The sequence below is a fragment of the Polyodon spathula genome, chromosome 12, assembly GCF_017654505.1.
Source record: "Polyodon spathula isolate WHYD16114869_AA chromosome 12, ASM1765450v1, whole genome shotgun sequence".
NCBI lineage: Eukaryota > Metazoa > Chordata > Actinopteri > Acipenseriformes > Polyodontidae > Polyodon > Polyodon spathula.
The window spans coordinates 44,120,764-44,139,732 of record NC_054545.1 but is presented as its reverse complement, the minus strand read 5'-3'; the positions used below and the strand labels follow the sequence as shown (position 1 = coordinate 44,139,732).

At 41.3% G+C, this 18,969-nt stretch overlaps 1 protein-coding gene across 5 annotated transcripts; it reads left to right on the top strand.

Annotated features, from left to right (window-relative positions):
- Window positions 1–6,316: 6,316 nt before the first annotated feature.
- Window positions 6,317–18,312, top strand: sp2 (sp2 transcription factor). 5 transcript variants are annotated; one of them, XM_041266683.1, is made up of 8 exons: window positions 6,317–6,411; window positions 10,460–10,536; window positions 12,915–13,670; window positions 14,698–14,913; window positions 15,462–15,735; window positions 15,918–16,098; window positions 17,138–17,331; window positions 18,135–18,312. In XM_041266683.1, the coding sequence occupies exons 1-8, from the start codon at window positions 6,405–6,407 to the stop codon at window positions 18,233–18,235; spliced, it is 1,806 nt and encodes a 601-aa protein (XP_041122617.1). In that variant the 5' UTR covers window positions 6,317–6,404; the 3' UTR covers window positions 18,236–18,312. The 5 variants fall into 5 exon arrangements, with proteins under 5 accessions (XP_041122617.1, XP_041122616.1, XP_041122618.1 ...); XM_041266682.1 differs by having other exon boundaries at window positions 15,915–16,098; XM_041266684.1 differs by having other exon boundaries at window positions 6,382–6,429; window positions 15,915–16,098.
- The last annotated feature ends 657 nt before the right edge of the window (window positions 18,313–18,969 follow it).

Genomic DNA, 18,969 nt, shown 5'->3' with positions numbered 1-18,969 from the left:
TCTCTCCTCAAGGAGAGCCATCGTTTTTTTTTTTTTTCATGGACACGATTTTAGAATTAGGACAGATTAATTAATACATGAGGCACATTGCTTAGTAACTCTGTGACACTGTAGTGTTGAGGGTGGGTTACTGGTTTTTAATCTAAGAGATTAAATATATCAACAATGAAGAAGAAAAGTAACTGATCAACTGAAAACTCACTATTAATAACCAGCTATTGTATCAGTTTATTGATTTACTTTTCTTAAGTATTTAGTATAAATCTGTTTGCTGTTTTTCAATGCTCTGTACCATATATATATATATATATATATATATATATATATATATATATATATATATATATATATATATATATATATATATTTATATATACTGTGTCAGGAACACAAAAAATGTGAAGACTTTAACAAAATCTGTTGTATTAGGATACATCAGACCACAGGCCCTCCTTCGCTGGATGAAAGAAGCAGCTGTTATATATGGTATTGTAGGGTCAGGTTGCTTATCTGCTCTATTTGGGGAAGCGACTTTGCTGTGGGAGATGAAACTGCTGTTACTTTAACAAGACAGACTGTTTTTGATGCATTCATGTTTTGATGTATTCTTTGCTGATTCCCTGTGGGGTTTTTGTTTCTTGTTTTGGCTACTGCTTTGTGGTGTTTGAAATGTAAATAGTTGTTCTATAAATACCAAAAAAGGAAAATGCAAAAAAAAAAAAATAAATAAAAAATAAGGGGGGGGGGGGGGGGGGGGGGGTAGGGGTAGTAGTGACTCGTTATCATAACTGCTGTGGGATCGCTTGTAAAGATCTTGTACGTTTTATTTTCATCTCTGAACATCCAATGTACTGGAACAGAAAAAAGTGAAAAAGTGCAGTGTGTTTTCAGATAAAATAGGCTTTCCGTTTTTTTTGTTTTATTTATTTATTTATTTATTTTTGGTTTTTAAAAAAATAAATACTTACAAAAATCACGGTGGAATGGGTCATTTTTATTTAACTTCAGTTTGTGCGGATCTTTGTTATGCTGTTTTGTTTATGCAATAACAAGTTTGACTTCCTTTTTCAGGTGATGAGCGGTTTTTTTTTTTTTTAAACAAACTTTGCATAAGAAAGAGTTTTGCATTACTCACTGCGCTCTGACTGGTTATCATATTATTGATGATAACACAATGAATAATCCCCTCTCAACACCGAAACCCTAACCCTATGGTGAGCATCCTGTACTGCAGCCGTTACACATCTAAGGTAGTTCATGTTTGGCAGTGAAGAAGCGTTGTGGTTACTTTAAAAAAATAAAAAGCCTCCCGGAGGTGCTGACTTCTTCAGCTGTCCTGACAGGAACATTTCGTGGTACATTTGTAGGCCCTGCTCAAAAGGAAGCGGTTCATTTTCCCGGTTCACTTCAAAAAAAATTCTGAACAACTCACCGGGCTTACGTGGATAAAAAAAAAAAAATCGTCCAGTCTTCATATTTTATATGGGGGCATAGGGAAGACGCAAATACATGATAGTCTAATAATAATAATAGTAATAATAAATCAATGAAAAATATATCTATTATGTGTCTAAAACTACTTTGTTTTACCTATTGGGAATATTTCATGCCTGACACTCACACAGAGCAAAGTGTCCTGCCGGTGTGCGCTTTGCAGCACAGCGCAGCGAGACACGGGCTTTGATGGATTAGATGGCAAATCATTTATTTATAAGAAGTTGCAAATAAATAAATAAGTAATGTGCAGACCTGCGACAAGTAAACAGCTTCAATTTAGATTCCAAAAGTAATCTGTAAAACAAAAACATACCCAGGTAAAGACTGCGTGAAACAATAAATGATTTATTTATGAACAAAAAACCAAACAGGACTCGATCGGGTTCAAGGATAAACACGCTCGTGTTGTGCACCCGCTTGGATAGGAGTAATTCAATTCCAGCAGGTTCTGTAACCGGCAATGTATCTAATAGAATCGCGTTTCAAATAGGAATGCCACTCCTGAGCCCTGAGGCGCAAAAAAACGGGACCTCGGAACAGAGAGGGGGGCGTTAAAAGATATATTCATCCAGTAGGAAACGGTGATAATATTTCAATAGCATTGAGAACCGGTTAATATTGTCGTTTCTTGTAGTGATGTTGGATCCTGATTTATCTGCTAAATTTATGATGCTGGCATTTAGTGTCCCGGAATTCAAACGGATTTAAACGCGACCCGAAGCAATGACAATACACCGCCCTCTGGTGGTAACAGACACAACTACAAGAGCTGGCTCGACCTCCCGGTGCAGAATGCACATATAGGAATCCATACAGAATGCACATATAGGAATCCATACAGAATGCTCATATAGGAATCCATACAGAATGCACATATAGGAATCCATACAGAATGCACATATAGGAATCCATACAGAATGCTCATATAGGAATCCATACAGAATGCACATATAGGAATCCATACAGAATGCACATATAGGAATCCATACAGAATGCTCATATAGGAATCCATACAGAATGCTCATATAGGAATCCATACAGAATGCACATATAGGAATCCATACAGAATGCTCATATAGGAATCCATACAGAATGCTCATATAGGAATCCATACAGAATGCACATATAGGAATCCATACAGAATGCACACATAGGAATCCATACAGAATGCTCATATAGGAATCCATACAGAATGCACATATAGGAATCCATACAGAATGCTCATATAGGAATCCATACAGAATTCTCACATAGGCATTCATACAGAATTATCATATGGGCAGCAGGCAATGGAAAAGATTTCGTCAGCGCGTCTGTGTTTAAATCGTCCTGAAAGGGTTACAATAGAGGCGACAGGCTGTCTAACTGATACAAATAAGAAACGTTTTATTTATTTATTTATTTTAGCATAAATGAATTCCTTAAGATACACAAATAATTCTTTCTAAAATGCATTTAATACAGCTGAGAGTGACGCGGGTATCACGAGGAGGAACAATAAGGAGGTTAGCATCGTGATTTATTTGTGAGAGTCACCAGGACTCTTGTACCATAAAGCGTTACATAACACGGCGGTATTAAAATAGACCGCCAACAGCCAGAAACAGCGCGCATGCTGCTGTCTGATCCGGCACGCAGCCAATGAAACTATAGCACTGTTACCATGACGACAGCCCCCCATGAATACACGAACGCGGCAGTGTTCCTCTTGATGGTACCGCTGTCCATTCCTGGGATGAGATTATATTACATTCAGGATTGGGTGGCTGTGCTAATGATACATCCGCACAACAATGCAATATTGACAGTTCCTAAGGCTAAAGGAAATACTGCTGCAGTACAGAGACACACACACACTGAGACACGCCTACCCTACACACACACACTGAGACACGCCTACCCTACACACACACAGACTCACTATGTGTGGTGTGTGACTCTTGTGGGATGTGTGATGGGATGTGTGAGACGCCTCACCTACACACACACACTGAGACACGCACACTCATGTGTGGTGTGACTCTGTCTGCGGATGGGGATGTGTGTGTGGACTCTGTGGAGGATGGGACCCACTGTGTGTGACCTCTGCACAACACACACTGAGACACGCCTACCCTACACACACACACTGAGACACGCCTACCCTACACACACACACTGAGACACGCCTACCCTACACACACACACTGAGACACGCCTACCCTACACACACACACTGAGACACGCCTACCCTACACACACACACTGAGACACACCTACCCTACACACACACACTGAGACACGCCTACCCTACACACACACACTGAGACACGCCTACCCTACACACACACACTGAGACACGCCTACCCTACACACACACACTGAGACACGCCTACCCTACACACACACACTGAGACACGCCTACCCTACACACACACACTGAGACACACCTACCCTACACACACACACTGAGACACGCCTACCCTACACACACACACTGAGACACGCCTACCCTACACACACACACTGAGACACGCCTACCCTACACACACACACTGAGACACGCCTACCCTACACACACACACTGAGACACGCCTACCCTACACACACACACTGAGACACGCCTACCCTACACACACACACTGAGACACGCCTACCCTACACACACACACTGAGACACGCCTACCCTACACACACACACTGAGACACACTTGGAGGATGGGACGTGATGGACACACTGTGTGACTCTGTTGCGGATGGGATGTGTGTGTGTGACACTGTGCGGATGGGACCTACCCTACAAACATGAGTGCGGATGGGATGGGTGTCCTGTGAGAGACACACCTACCCTACACACACACACACTCTGTGTGGATGGGATGTGTGTGTGTGACTGAGAACACGGCTGGATGGGACACACACTGAGACAACTGTGTGACACTGGGTGTGGTGTGTGGTGTGTGTGTGACTCACACAGGGAGGGTTGTGTGTGTGACTGATGTGACTGTGCGATGGGATGTGTGTGTGTGACACTCTGTTGAGGATGGGATGGTGTGTGGTGTGACTCTGTGCGGATGGGATGTGTGTGTGACACGACTATGTGTTGTGTGTGTGGACCACACACACACTGAGACACACACACACACAGAGACACACCTACCCTACACACACACACACACACACACCCCTACACAGACACACCTACCCACACACACACACTGTTCTCTGTGTGGAACTGGATGTGTGTGTGTGCTTCTGTGGGATGTGATAGTGTGTCAGACACACACACACACACACACACACTCACTCTTTTTCACTGTGACCTTCGACTCCAGGTGGCTGGCGATTGTTCCCACGGCAACGAGGTGGGGAGAAAAGGAACTGTGGGGACCAGAGATAGCTTGATACAGCAAGGTTGCCTCAAACCGGTTTGCCCAGTCTTTCAAGCCACTGTTCACCTTCAGCAACGACAAAGAATGAGTAGAAATGACATCACAATGGATGTGAAATACTAGCACCCTGCTTCTTACTTCAACATATTTGCACTTCTGGGATTTCCCTTCAAGGCTCACTTGCTGACCCATCTGATTAGAATCGCTACATTAAATATATACAAATTGCAGCTACAGTGCACCACAGTTAAAGCCTAGCATAAGCATGGGAAAAACAAAAACTGCACCTGCACAGGGAGAGCACTCATCTTTTATTAAATCGCCATTAGAGTGCGTTTATTAGTGCTTTTTACATACACTTTCGATTACAGCCCCGCAATGCTAATCCTCGTCATGCAAGCTGCGTCTAAGTTCTTGGGTCTGTGGCATCATCGACTGCTAACGCTAACAGAAAGAGGCCATTTCGACTACAATCGCATCGTATTTGGTCTGAAAGAATTTTGGTCTCAAGCCATTTCTTGAAAGGAGAGAACAGAGGTCACTGTTTATCAGTGCCTGCGCGTCTATGCATCTGGCGCCCTCTTGCGGCGCAACCATGACTTGCAGTCCCTTCATTTTAGGTCGGTAAATGACAACGGAGTAAAAATATTTTAACAAGAAAAGTATTCCACTCTGAAGAATACACACACACCCACACACACACATATATATATTCTATTAAAATAACTTTGTAACACTTGTAGGTAATCCAAATGTCTAGTAAAATGTTAGCATGCTGTACATTTCCCGCGTCGACAAGGCAACGCACATGTTTTTATTATCTATGTGTATATAATTTTAATTAAGCCACTATCATCATGTTTACCATGTTGATTTTCGATATGTTGATGTGCTTTCACTTTTCATCAATACATCAATCACGTTTAAAACGGCAAATTCTTGATTACTTTAAAACACGCCCCTCGCTGGAAGACAACCGCAATCTGGTTGGGTATACTTGGCTGTCAGTTATTTCAAACAGACCAATGGAAAACGGTGTTTACCTCCCATCCCGCCTTCCTTCTTTCGAGCTGGACGCTGTCGATCATTCTAATTGAAAAGACGTCAACATTTTCCGTAACCAACCAAATTGCGACGACGACTTAAACCCGCCTGCTTCTCGCCCTGGATTGGACACAGGTGACGTCGATCCAAATTTGAGTGAAAGCTAACTCAGCACTATCATTGGATGGAAGAACAGTCTATCAAAATAGACTAGCTTTTAATTGGTCGCCATCCTATCAATCCGTTCCCCCTTGGCCCACCTTTCAAAGCCTTGAACTCGGTATTCTATTGGATTACATTGACGTCAATCGCTGAAATGCAGGCTTCGGCGCAAACTACTGGTTCGCTTCTTTTCAATCACCGGTCTTCTCTTCTCCCATTGGCTAGCTCTGTCGTCACTCGGGCAACCAGTCGCTCCGGGATTGGCCCCCGTGCGCGGGCGGTGTCTGTCGCTGGGTCGCTCTCGGAGGCTAACGGTGAGCGAGTGTCGTCATGAGCGGTGGGTAGGAATTAAAACGTTGGTGTTTATATTACAATTGACTTCGTAAAAACAATTGTTGTATTTTTTGGGTGTTTTTTTTTTAAACAAAACATAGAGTTGCTTTTATTTTCGGCTATCCTAAAACATCTGTGAAAATACCCGTGTGTAACAGTTCCCGCTGCGCGTTTCTGTGTGCTGCTAAGTTTATATATCATTCTGTGTTTTGGGTTTTTTTTTTTTTTTTTTTTTTTTTTTTAATACATGGACGACTCTGGCAATTTTACGCGAATTAAAAATAGCACTAATAAATACTGATAATAAAATAGCGTGTTTGGTGTCGAGGCGAACTGAATGCGTTACGCGTGCGTGTGGTAGTGAAGGGAGCGTTGCAGTCCAGGCGTGCTCGTTGCATCTCTTTTATTGTTGTATAATGCGATGGGTGTAAGACGCTGCAGTCTCACCGTCGTTTCCCTTGCAGTCTCTATGGCGGTGCTCCTCATATTTGATGGCGGCGCTGTTTCTGGTCTAAACTACTGTACTTTAAAGGGGCAGGCGCCACAGCTCGGTGCACGGCGCTGTAGTACACAAACTAAAAAAAAAAAAAGATCTTGTTGCGTTTCTTTTTCTTTGTAGTTTGTTAATTGGGAAAACCTTCCGTGACAAACGGTGAATAACCACCTGATTCGGAGTAGAAGTTTGCCAGTGATCTTGCGTAAAATACAGAGAGGGTGTTCCGTATTCGGTGAAATGTTTAATTGCAATGTTTTTGCAGTCGTTGTTACCGGATTATACTTTTTTTTTTCCTCCGTTTGTCGTGCCTGTGTCTTGTAGAGGAGACTGTTTTATTTTATTGGTAGCTGTAAACCTGCTTCCTGGTTTGTGACTTTTTAGATTACGCTTTTGAAACACGAGAACCGCAGTTCTGGCCAAACGCTTTGCACCACCAGTAATTTTAGGATTGACACATAATTTAAATAAATACTAATAAAAACAACACATGAACATCATTTAAATCTTTTATTTAACGTCATGTGATCAGATAAGCTACATAATGATATTGCAAAAGTCTACCCACAAGCATAGTACAGTTTCCTGTTAGATTTTGAAATGTAGTGTTGTCTTGTTTTTTCGAAGTACAGTATATGATGGATTGGATAGTGGTAGTGGTAGTGGTGGGGGGGGGGCACTAGCAAGCGGTATGCAATTCAGTTTGTAAGGTGACATTATTCAGCCGGTTTCATTCGTTAATTCTGTATATAGGGTGATGAAAAACTTTTGACCATATCTGTGTATCATGCAGCATCAGAGAACGTTTGTGTTCCTAGCAAATTAAGCTATAATCAAAGATGATTGAAATCAATATTGGACAGTAAAGTACGATGTTGGGGTTGAATAGCTAGCTGCATTTTTGTTTCCCCGTAATCGATGTTTACGGGTTGCTAGAAATTGCATAGCTGTTTTAAAATAAAACCTTGCATGCGCATGTTGACAGTTGCCAATGCATTTTGGTGTTTGCTGTTGTGTGTGGTGTGGACATATATATATAAATATTATATATAATATAATATATATATATATATATATATATAATAATACGTATATATATGCATATATATATATATATATAATATATATATTATTTGTATATACTACTATGTATGTATGTATGTAAAATTAAAAAAAAAAAAACACACCACAAACCAAATTCCTGAGCAGTAAAAAGAGCAAGTGCTTGTGTGTGAAGAAACAGCCCCTCCGAGACCAGCACGTTTTAAGGAGATGCATGTTATCTCTATACCAGGGGTGTCAAACTCTAGTCCTTGAGGACAGCAGGGTCTTCTGGTTTTCATTCCAGTTTCAAGCGCTCAGTTAACAGAACTGAGTATTTGTTCAATTGGACATATATTTCTTTTTTTTTTTTTTCAAGGTCTTTACAGATCATGCCAGGGTTGGGGGTTAATTCCTCTTTCTCAATTCCAGTTCTTTTTTTAAAATCATTTCCCAACTCCAGTTGGTATTCTAGAGACGAGATAATAACAGTTGTGATTGTTCAACTGCTTTCACTCGAAGCCTATTTAATTGGCTCTAACAGGCGGTGACTTCAGTTGAAGTAATCTGTTGCCACTGTGAGAAGCTGCTTCATTTTGTACCAGAATGTTGCTAATTGCATTTTTGATTGCAGTGGTGCGTTGGGATTGATTAAAAGGGAATTGGAATCGGGAATTGATCCCAGTCTTGGATCGTGCTGTCTTTGTGGAATCCACAGACACTGGATCAAATGCTTCGGACCCAGAAAACTAAACTTAAAAAAACCCCAAAAAATCCTGCAGACAAACACCAGTCACGTAGTGTAATCTTAACGAACTCATATTGTTTAAACATGCGTAATAGTGCATTAGGGATACACACATCTCTGCTTGAAACAGAGATAAGTAAGATTGTAGGTCAAACACATTTCTGTGTTTCTGACGTGCTATAGTTACCGTACCACAGGAAGCCAGTATCTCTTTAAAAGCTGCTGGTTCAGCGCATTTCCTCCCACATGTTGTCTTCAAGACTACCAGATATATCTTTCGAGGCTGCAGGAGAAAAAAAAAATCTGATAATGTCCCTCATTTTTTTATTAAAAAATAAAATAAATGCCAATTTAACTGAATTGCAGATACTACTGTATTTCTGTTTTGAGATAGTAGTGCTCATGTTTTTGAAAGGATGTTGTGAGAGTGTGTGTAGGTAGGTATTCTCTTTAGATTAATTTCTGCTGACCTTGATGTTTTTTCTAGACGGTTTATCATTTTTTTAGGAGGTTGTAGCCCATGCAATGGCCCGTTAGAGAATGTAAACAAGCGGGACTGTTAATAGCGTCTTTTTGATATGTATATTTTGGATTTTTTTTGTTGCAGCTTAAAAGTGCTGTGTCAGGCTTTTTCTACATAATTTATAAACACCCCTCTGGTAGAATTTGCTGGTGACCTTTACCTCCGACCAAGCACTTTGATTAATTCACTGCCATGAAATATGGTACAGAGCTGGATGGTATCGGTCAAGTCCTGTTTGTTTAGTAGTGTCTCCCAATAAAAAAAAAAAAAAAATGAAAAAGCCAGATTTTTTTGCTTTTTAATCACTGTTGATCATCAAAAACCTCTAAGCTCTCAAACTGTTATTATTATTATTATTTTTTTTTTATTATTATTTTTTTTCCATAAAAAAAAAAAAAAAAATTATTATTTTTAAAAATGGACTTGAACGACTAATGTGGAAATGGAACCTTGAGCTTGTACGTGCACAACTTGACAAAGCCATTTCACATAAAAAAAAAAAAAAATATATATATATATATATGTGACACACTTTAAATGTTACACTTGCAACGTTGGCAATTCTCATTTGCCATTTCTTGTAATTGCAAACTGATCTGCCCTCCTGAGTCAGCGAGCTGCTCTCTGGTGCATTGTGCTGCTCCGCTTTCATTCCACTCATGATTCTGCCTCGCTGAGCAGCCTGTGATTTTTCCATCGTAAAGCAGGCTTCAAGCAATTAAAAAAAAAAAAAAAAATTCATACACAGTCTTTAAGCTTTGTGTAAATTGCTAGTATTTTAAAACCAGTACTGTGAGCTGAAATGGAGACAGGGTTGTGTTAAAAAGGGAAATGTACGTGCCTGTGCCTTTCCGGTTTATTTTAATTTATCAATAATTCTGTTGTGATATTATGCCTCTGCTCAGTGACTGTTGAGGTTATTTTTCAGGGATTCATCAGAGAGGTTACTGTAGATTACTCCTGCTTAATGCAGGGAAGAAAATCAGACCCCCGTTGCATAGTAGTTTCTATCTATTCCTGGTTTTAATCTGAGGTTAATAAGACAAGCCTCAGCTTGTTACCTGTACACGCTCAGGCTAGTAAAGCACATATAAAAACCTGGCATGGGTCAAACTGCGTTGCAATAGGAGTCATATTTCCACCCCTGTGACACAGGCTTTGCTTAGTTTGTGTTTTGTAAGGTTCCACACATATGAGTCAACTTTTTCTTTTTTTCCCCCTTTTTTTATTTGGTTGTGGGTTTGCAGACCAACAGGATAGCATGGCAGCCACAGCAGCTGTAAGCCCTAGTGAGTACCTGCAGCCGTCTGCAACAACAGCACAGGTATGTAAAAAAAAAAAAAAAAAAGATATATATCATCAATAAAAAGTTGAGAATTCCACAGCAGTTCTGTTTTTTCTTGTTTGTACATCCAGGAAGTTAATTTAATACGTTTTTTCAAAGCCATGGTTGTAATAATACACCCCCCCCCCCCCCCCCCCCCCCCAAAAAAAAAAAAAAAAAATCTAAAACAAAACCCCCAAAAAAGTAAGCTGGTAAAAGGAAAGTTGAAATTTTGTATGGTTCGATATTTTATTTTTAAACACTGAAACTCAAAATGATCAAGGTGACATTGGTTTTATGTTGGGAAATATTTTTAAGAAAAATAAAAAACTGAAATATCTTGCTTGCATAAGTATTCAACCCCCACACATTAATATTTGGTAGAGCCACCTTTCGCTGCAATAACAGCTTTAAGTCTTTTGGGGTAAGTATGTACCAGCTTTGCACACAGTGTGGGAGTGATTTTGGCCCATTCTTCTTGGCAGATTTGCTCCAGGTTGTTCAGGTTGGTTGGACGACGCTTGGGGACCGCAATTTTCAAATAGTGCCACAGATTCTCAATGGGATTGGGATCAGGACTTTGACTGGGCCACTGTAGGACATTCACCTTTTTGTTCTTGAGCCACTGCAATGTTGCTTTGGCCTTGTGCTTGGGATCATTGTCCTGCTGAAAGGTGAATTTCCTCCCAAGCTTCAGTTTTTTTAGCGGACTGAAGCAGATTCTCTTGCAGTATTTTCCTGTATTTTGCTCCATCCATTCTTCCTTCAATTGTAACAAGATGCCCAGTCCCTGCTGATGAGAAGTATCACCACAGCATGATGCAGCCACCACCATACTTCACTGTAGGGATGGTGTGTCTTGAGGCATGGGCAGTGTTTGGTTTGCGCCACACATAGCGCTTTGAGTTTTGGCCAAAAAGCTCTATCTTGGTCTCATCTGACCACAAAACCTTTTCCCACATCACAGCTGGGTCACTCTCATGCTTTTTGACGAACTCCAGACGTGCTTTCAGATGGTACTTTTTGAGTAACAGCTTCTTTCTTGCTGCCCTCCCATACAGGCCAGTGTTATGCAGAGCTCTTGATATGGTTGACTGGTGCACCATTACTCCACTCCCAGCCACTGAACTCTGTAGCTCATTCAAAGTGATTGTTGGCCTCTCTGTGGCTTCTCTTACAAGTCTCCTTCTTGTTTGAGCGCTGAGTTTTGAGGGACGACCTTTTCTTGGCAGTGCCTGGGTGGTGTGATGCAGCTTCCACTTCCTGATTATTGATCCAACTGTGCTCACTGGGATATCCAAACACTTGGATATTATTCTGTACCCTTTCCCTAATCTATGCATTTGTATTACTTTATCTCTAACTTCTGTAGAATGCTGTTTGGTCTTCATTTTCCTTCAGATTTACAGCCTTACCAATGATCCTTCAACAGTGGGTTTTTTTTTTATCCAGAAAATGTGACTGCAACTTTAATGGTTCACAGGTGGAGGCCAATGGTAAGGTAATTGTGTCCTCGTTTGGGCAATTTTTTTCATTGGTACAAACTGGGAGCTTCCACAGCACAGGGGTTGAATGCTTATGCAAGCAAGATATTTAAGTTTTTTTTATTTTTCTTTAAAATGTTTTCCAACATAAAACCAATGTCACCTTACAGTAATTGATTCTGAGTTTCAGTGTTTAAAAATAAAATATCAAACAGAACGAAATTTCAGTGTACCGTTTGTAATTCAGTAATATGAGAGAATTGGTCAGGGGTCTGAATACTTTTGCAAGCCACTGTGTGCATATATATATATATATATATATATATATATATATATATATATATATATATATATATATAATGCTATATATTAGTAAATATAAGTATAGTGGTAATATGTATACAGGGTCGTCATATGTCCCGGTTTCCAATTAATTTTCAAAAAAGGTTAAAAAAGTTTTAGTTAAGGGTTCCAAGTTGAGCACGGTAACCAGGGCAAAATGCAGAGTTGTCTGTAACAACTTCCAACACATTGTTGATCAAAATGGAAATTGGCAGTATTCTGTTAAAATGAGCTTCTCGCAGTCAGTGGCAACAAATGACTTTAGTTAAAGTTGCTTTTTGTGAGTCATTTAAACTGGCTTCCAATGAAAGCAGTTGTGTTACTAAAATAGCGTTTCCAGTTCCTTCAAAGGAATTGAAAATCAGGAATGGATCTCAATCCTTAATTGTGTTATATGTTGTTTAACAGTAAGTCATGGGTTAATAATGTGAAACAATAACTCTGCATGTTATTAGAGCCGTAGGTGAGCTGCCAACCTAATTATTATCATTTTATAAGTCTGTGCGTGGAAATCTTTGCCTGTGTCAGTGCATTTTTAATTTATTTTAACAGCAAGATTCCCAGCCCTCTCCCCTTGCTATGCTGGCAGCGACATGCAGTAAGATAGGACCTCCTGCAGCTCAAGCCCCAGCAAGCACCACACCAGCCCAGCCCGCTACCAGGAGACTCCACCCCATCAAACCCGCCCCCATTGCCCCGGCGCCCCCTAAAAACTACGGCTTCCTGTCCGCCAAAGGGAACGTCATACAGATCCCCGCGGGCCTGGGCGCCTCCAACACAGCCGGCGCTCCCCTTGTGTTTACCATCCAGAACCCTCCTGTGCTGGGCAAGGGCACGGGCTCCAACGCCAGCATCCAGTACCAGGTGGTGCCTCAGTTTCAGACGGCCAGCGGGCAGACGATACAGGTTTCCGGCGTGCCCCAAAGCGGGCACAGCCAGATACAGATCATTCCCGGCACCAACCAAGCCATCATCACCACCACGCAACCCCCTCCCCCCGGAGCCCAGCAAAAGACAGTGGCTATCAAGCCCTCGCAGAAGGGGCAGAGCTCCGCCGGCATGGTCAAGCTGCCCTGTGGGTTAACGTTGCCCCTCAACAGCTTCATCGGGGACGGAGGCACGACCCAGTTCATCACGGAAGCTGCTCCCGTTTCTCCTGTTAAGACAACAAGGAGGTCTAGGAAGAAACTGGCGGCGACACAAGCAGTAGCCATGGCTCAGCCTCAGCAGCAGCAGCAGCAGTCTATGGCTGTAGCAGAGCAAGTGGAGACCTTGCTGATCGAGACCGTGGGAGATAACTTCATCCAGGTAGGGTTTGTATCTGTTAGTTTATGCGTCGCTATCGTTACCTGTTTTTATATAGATAGATAGAGAATTTAAAAAAAAAAACATTTTAACCTCTTCTTGCATAAATATTAAATAGCTTGAAAAAAGAACTAGATTTGGATACTTATTAAATAAGTTTTTCAGTGAAAACATTTTCAATTTTTTTCCCCCGTTGCTTTGTATGATGTATGTAGGGGAGGGTTGGGGTGCACTGGGAGCTGTGCCATTCTCAAATGAGGCTGTCATCCATTTGCATCTTCCGTGTGTCCCTATATAAAAACTAGAAGAGATTTTTTAAAATGTATTCCCATATGAGGACACCATGCATGAAAGGGTTAAACTGTAAAATACTAAATGGCGTCACTTGGAGTGAGAGAACTTTCTGTAAATCTTCGTTGATATTGGTCCTAAACCACGGTAAGAAATTCTGCGCATATTTGCTGCCTAACTTTTTGCATTTTGCCAATTTTTAGCAGTGATTCAGTGCATATGGTTCAAAGATGGCGCCTTCTTTTTGTATGTGATCCATAACTGGGATGTAAATATGAGTCCTGTTGCATAGCAATTTAATCAATTTTTGGTTTTATTATGAGTTTAATAAGACACACCTAGCTGAGCTTGTTACCTGTACACTGGGGCTAATCAGGCTTGTAATAGAACCTGGAATGGGTGTAACTTCTATGCAATAGGAGTCTTATTGCAAGCCCTGCACCTGGTGGATATCTGCCTGCTGCTGAAGGGTAATCGTGATTACTTGGTTCAGACACGTCAAAAATACATGGATTGCTCATACTAGTTACGTTGTTTTTTTTTCCTTTGGAACGATTCAATTAAAGTTGAACAAAGCTGTGCCGTGCATGCGTACATCAGAGCAAACAAGGAGCCATTTTCTCAAAATCGACTGGGCAAAAAGTTTTTGAAAAAAGTAAATGAATCCTTTTTGATTGCCTGTTCATTGTTCTCTCTCTCTTTCTTTGTTTCTTTCTCGCTCTTTTTTCTCTCATCCCAGGCTGGAAACAACTTGCTGATCTTGCAGAGCCCCGGATCGGGCCAGCCAGCGGTGCTGCAGCAGGTCCAGCTTCAGCAGCCTCAGCAGCAGCAGCATGTGGTCCAGATCCCACAGCAAGCCCTCAAGGTGGTGCAGGCTGCCTCCGCCACACTGCCCACAGTGCCACACAAACCCTCCCAGAACCTGCAGCTGCAGACCGCAGCAGAACCAACTCAGGTAAGCTGGGGCTTCACCTTCTCTTCCCCCTCACTGGAGTAATGCATTGTGTTTAATGTTAACACAGGGAGGGAAACAGACCCCATCCCTTGACACTTTCAACAGTGATCCATATGGTTCTAAGAGAGCTCCTTCTTCGTATGCAAGTCAACACTGGGAGGGAAATAAGACCCCCATCACATATCAGTTTAATCCATTCTTGGTTTTACTATGACTTTGAGAAGACTTAAGCTTGTTACATGTGTTACCTGTGCCTGTATACTGTGGCATTAAAACCTGGAATGGGTGAAACTGCTATGAAATAGGAGTCGTATTTCCATCCCTGCAACATGCCATGATGGCTGAACTAAAACCTGTTTTTTTTCTTTTTTAAATAACTGAGCAACAAATAAGCAATGGCTAAACTGGAAATAAGTTAACAAGACACAATTAGACAAAACTGTAAAAAATACAGTGGTAAAGTATTTTTTTTTAATAAGGGTGGGGTTTAATGAAGCAATTGTTAATGACTTTGAAGTTAATTCAGCGTATGTTTCTCTTACACCAAGGTCCTTATTAAAACTGCTTCTGGGGAGTGGCAAGCGATTCAGGTGCAGGAAGCCACCCCGATGGCCAGCTCTGGAGGCGTGGGCACAACGCTAAGTCTTGCGTCCGGGGGCGGCAAAAGGGGGGGTCCCGGGGGACGGAAAGAAAGGACCTTCCCTAAAATCGCCCCAGCCGGGGGGCTTATCTCTCTGAACACATCCGCGCAGGGAGTGCAGACCATCAATATCAACGGAGTGCAAGTGCAGGGTCTGCCCGTCACTATCACCAGCGCTGGAGGTAAGAGGCTCAGCCAGGAGTGGATCAAACTATGCAACAGGAGTCTTACTTCCATCCCCGTGGTTAATGGCTATGTCTTGTAATACAGTTGTTTTTGTGGCTTTAATTTTAATAAATTGGAACTACAAGTACAATAAAAAAAAGACAACCTGTAATTTTTTTATGTCTGATTTCTTTAGCAGGACAGCAGCACCTGACAGTCCAGACAGTTTCTGGAAACAACCTGACAATCAGCGGTCTGAGTCCCACCCAGGGGAACCTGCAGGTGGAGCACGCGCTGGCTCTGGAGATCCAGGGGCAGCCCGGGGAGAAGAAACGACGCATGGCCTGCACCTGCCCCAACTGCAAGGACGCGGAGAAAAGGCAAGTGGTACCAAACAGGGATGGGGGGGGGGGGGGGGGGGGGGGGGGGCAGTCTAATTATGAACCAAACAGCAAATCCATGCATTGCATTGATGTATAGTAGGTTGCAAATCTCTATACCAGATTGCACCAAAGTTTCTCTTCCACACCTGGTGTCCAAAACACTGTTCTGAATTGCTTAATCGAACCAGTTAACCCTCCAGCCAGTCCCTGGTGATGTAGTCAGTTATATAATTGTACTTGCAGTGGAATGGCACTTCCAGGGCTGTGATGAAACATCCCTGAAATAGCTATTTTTGCTGTGTCAGTTAAGGTGATTGTGACAGTAGATCTGATTTGGGTTCTGCTGTTTATTGGGTTAATGGTGATGATAGACTCGCTTTTAAGAGGGGTAAGTGAAAAATTTAGGTTGTTAAAGCTCAGGTTTGTGTATCACTAAATCTAACAAACAGTAGCAGCTGTCTTAATTCGAATGAGTTTAAAAAAAAAAATCTAAATAGCGTTGTTTTTTCAAGCCCATGAGAAATCTAAATGGCTTAAACATTGTAGAGCCTTCCTTTAGATCAGGGGTCTCCAGCCCTGGTCCTGGAGAGCTACTGTGGTGGCTTGTTTTCTTTTTAACCAATTTCTGTTACTTAGTTAAACCAAATTATTGGCTTAATTAGTGCAGATTAACATGGGAGTTTTGGTGTTTTTTTGATCCCCCCCCCCCCCTTTTCTGATAAATAAATTAAGCATGTCAGACATGCATAACCCCTACCATGGTCCGAAAGATGTAAGCATCACATTTCACATGTACAAAAACCGCTCTGCTGGAAAATGTAATGAATTAGTCATAGAAAACGCTTTTATCCAAAGCGACAGACTAGGGGGTGAGCTATGCATCAACAACTGCTGATGCTAATGCTTCAGAATCACGTATAATAGGACCTTGGTTTTATGTCTCATATAAAGTTGTGATACCAGTAAGAAAAAGTTACCAAAAAAGCTGTAGCGTGGATTAGTTTTTAACACCCGGGTTGTTTTGAATTTTCCACAGGCCGGGGGAGCTGGGAAAAAAGAAGCACATCTGCCACATCCCGGGGTGCGAGAAGACTTTCCGCAAGACTTCTCTGCTGCGGGCTCACGTGCGTCTGCACACGGGGGAGCGGCCCTTCGTCTGCAACTGGGTGTTCTGCGGGAAGCGCTTCACACGCAGCGACGAGCTGCAGAGACACGCCAGGACGCACACAGGTCAGTGTCTCCTCGACCCCCCCTCCATCCCGCGCTTCCAGCTTCACATGACTCCCAGTGTCCCACAGAGGGGGGTGCATCTATCTTTGAAGTTGACCAGATCCGACCTGGCAATACATTTTTATTGAGGGACACGTATGTCTCTTGTACCTTAAAGGGTTCATGGTAACACAAAATGAACTTGTCAGTCGTTTGTGTTATATTATTATTATTATTATTATTTGGCAGACGCCATCTTTATTCAAGGTGACTTACAGGTGTTACAGGGCAGTGGGGTTACAATGCAAGATTACTATTTAAATACTGTGTAGTTTACAGTAAGTGCAAATAATGCTGCTAATACAATAGGAACTAGTATGCAACAAGTTATATCTACAATGACATTGTAGTGCAAGGATAGTGTTGGCTGAGGATCCAGCGCGTGGTGTGTAGGTCAAGAGTTTCTAATGCTGTATATTTATGGAAATGCAAATGGATTAACCCAGTGAGTGCCATTTTGAGGACAGGTAACTTTTGAAGTTTTTTGGAGCATTTTTACTGACATCATGTAACAGTTTTTTAATTATCTCTAACCTATATTATGATAAAAACTTACTTTTTTAATTGTTATAAAATAATTTTAAAAAGTTTTAAAAGATATTGCAGGGATACGTTCGACAGTGTAGGAAGCTAGGGAAAGTAGTGTGTTGTGTCTTTTAAACCCCACAGTTCAAACTGGTATCATAAAGGCGTTGGCTTAAAGTTTCTGTAATGGGACAGAACAACGGTAACATTTTTTTTTTTTTTTTTTTTTGGTTTTTCAGGAGACAAGCGCTTTGAGTGCTCACAATGCCAGAAGCGTTTCATGAGGAGTGACCACCTCACCAAGCATTACAAAACTCACATGAACACCAAGAACTTGTGAAACGAAAAATATATATATAATATATTTTTTAAAGAAAAAAGAAAAGAAAAACAAAACAAAAAAAAAAAAAAAAAAAAACGGGGGAGAGCAACAGAGAAAGCAGTGAAGAAGCATCCGCAATGCGTTACTGGAAACATTTGGAAAACCCTTGGGAAGCCAGCGGTAAATTTAACTATTTTCAAAGTCGTTCGAATCAGTAGTCCACAAAGAAATCAACTTTAGTTGAATCAAAATAGTCGAATGATTTTTCCTTTTATCAGCTTACTTTTTGTTTTTTTTTTTTTTTTTTTTTTTAGATTTTTTTTTTTTTTTGGGGGGGGGGGGGGGGGGAACCATATATTAAATGTTGGTGGCAAACATGACTAAAAACTTATTAAATTAACTTCCTGGATGTACAAACAAGAAAAAACAACTGCTGTGGAATTCTCAACTTTCTAATGATGAGATATATATATAATTTTCTTTTTCTTTTTCTTTTCCAGTCTTGTGTTTTTCAACTGTCTGCAGCTCATCATCGTCCAAATTACAGATGCTCTGTTTTTTTATTTAAAAACTCACGGAACTTTTTAATATGAATGCCACCTTTTATTATTAGTATGATCAGTTAAAACCTGGTATTCAGTCTCTCCTAACTGTTTTCCAGCTTTTGAGACAAGGCTTAATGCCCTGCCCTGTTGGAGAACTGATTTGCCTTGTGGTTCAGACTTTGCAGGGTGACTCACCTGGAGGTCCGT

What these genes read in the sequence shown, in the direction of transcription:
- sp2 (XM_041266682.1), top strand. An exon ending in CGTCTGCAACAACAGCACAG is followed by an intron (nt 10,537 to 12,914) that starts GTATGTAAAAAA and finishes TTATTTTAACAG; the next exon opens with CAAGATTCCCAGCCCTCTCC. An exon ending in CACTATCACCAGCGCTGGAG is followed by an intron (nt 15,736 to 15,914) that starts GTAAGAGGCTCA and finishes TGATTTCTTTAG; the next exon opens with CAGGACAGCAGCACCTGACA.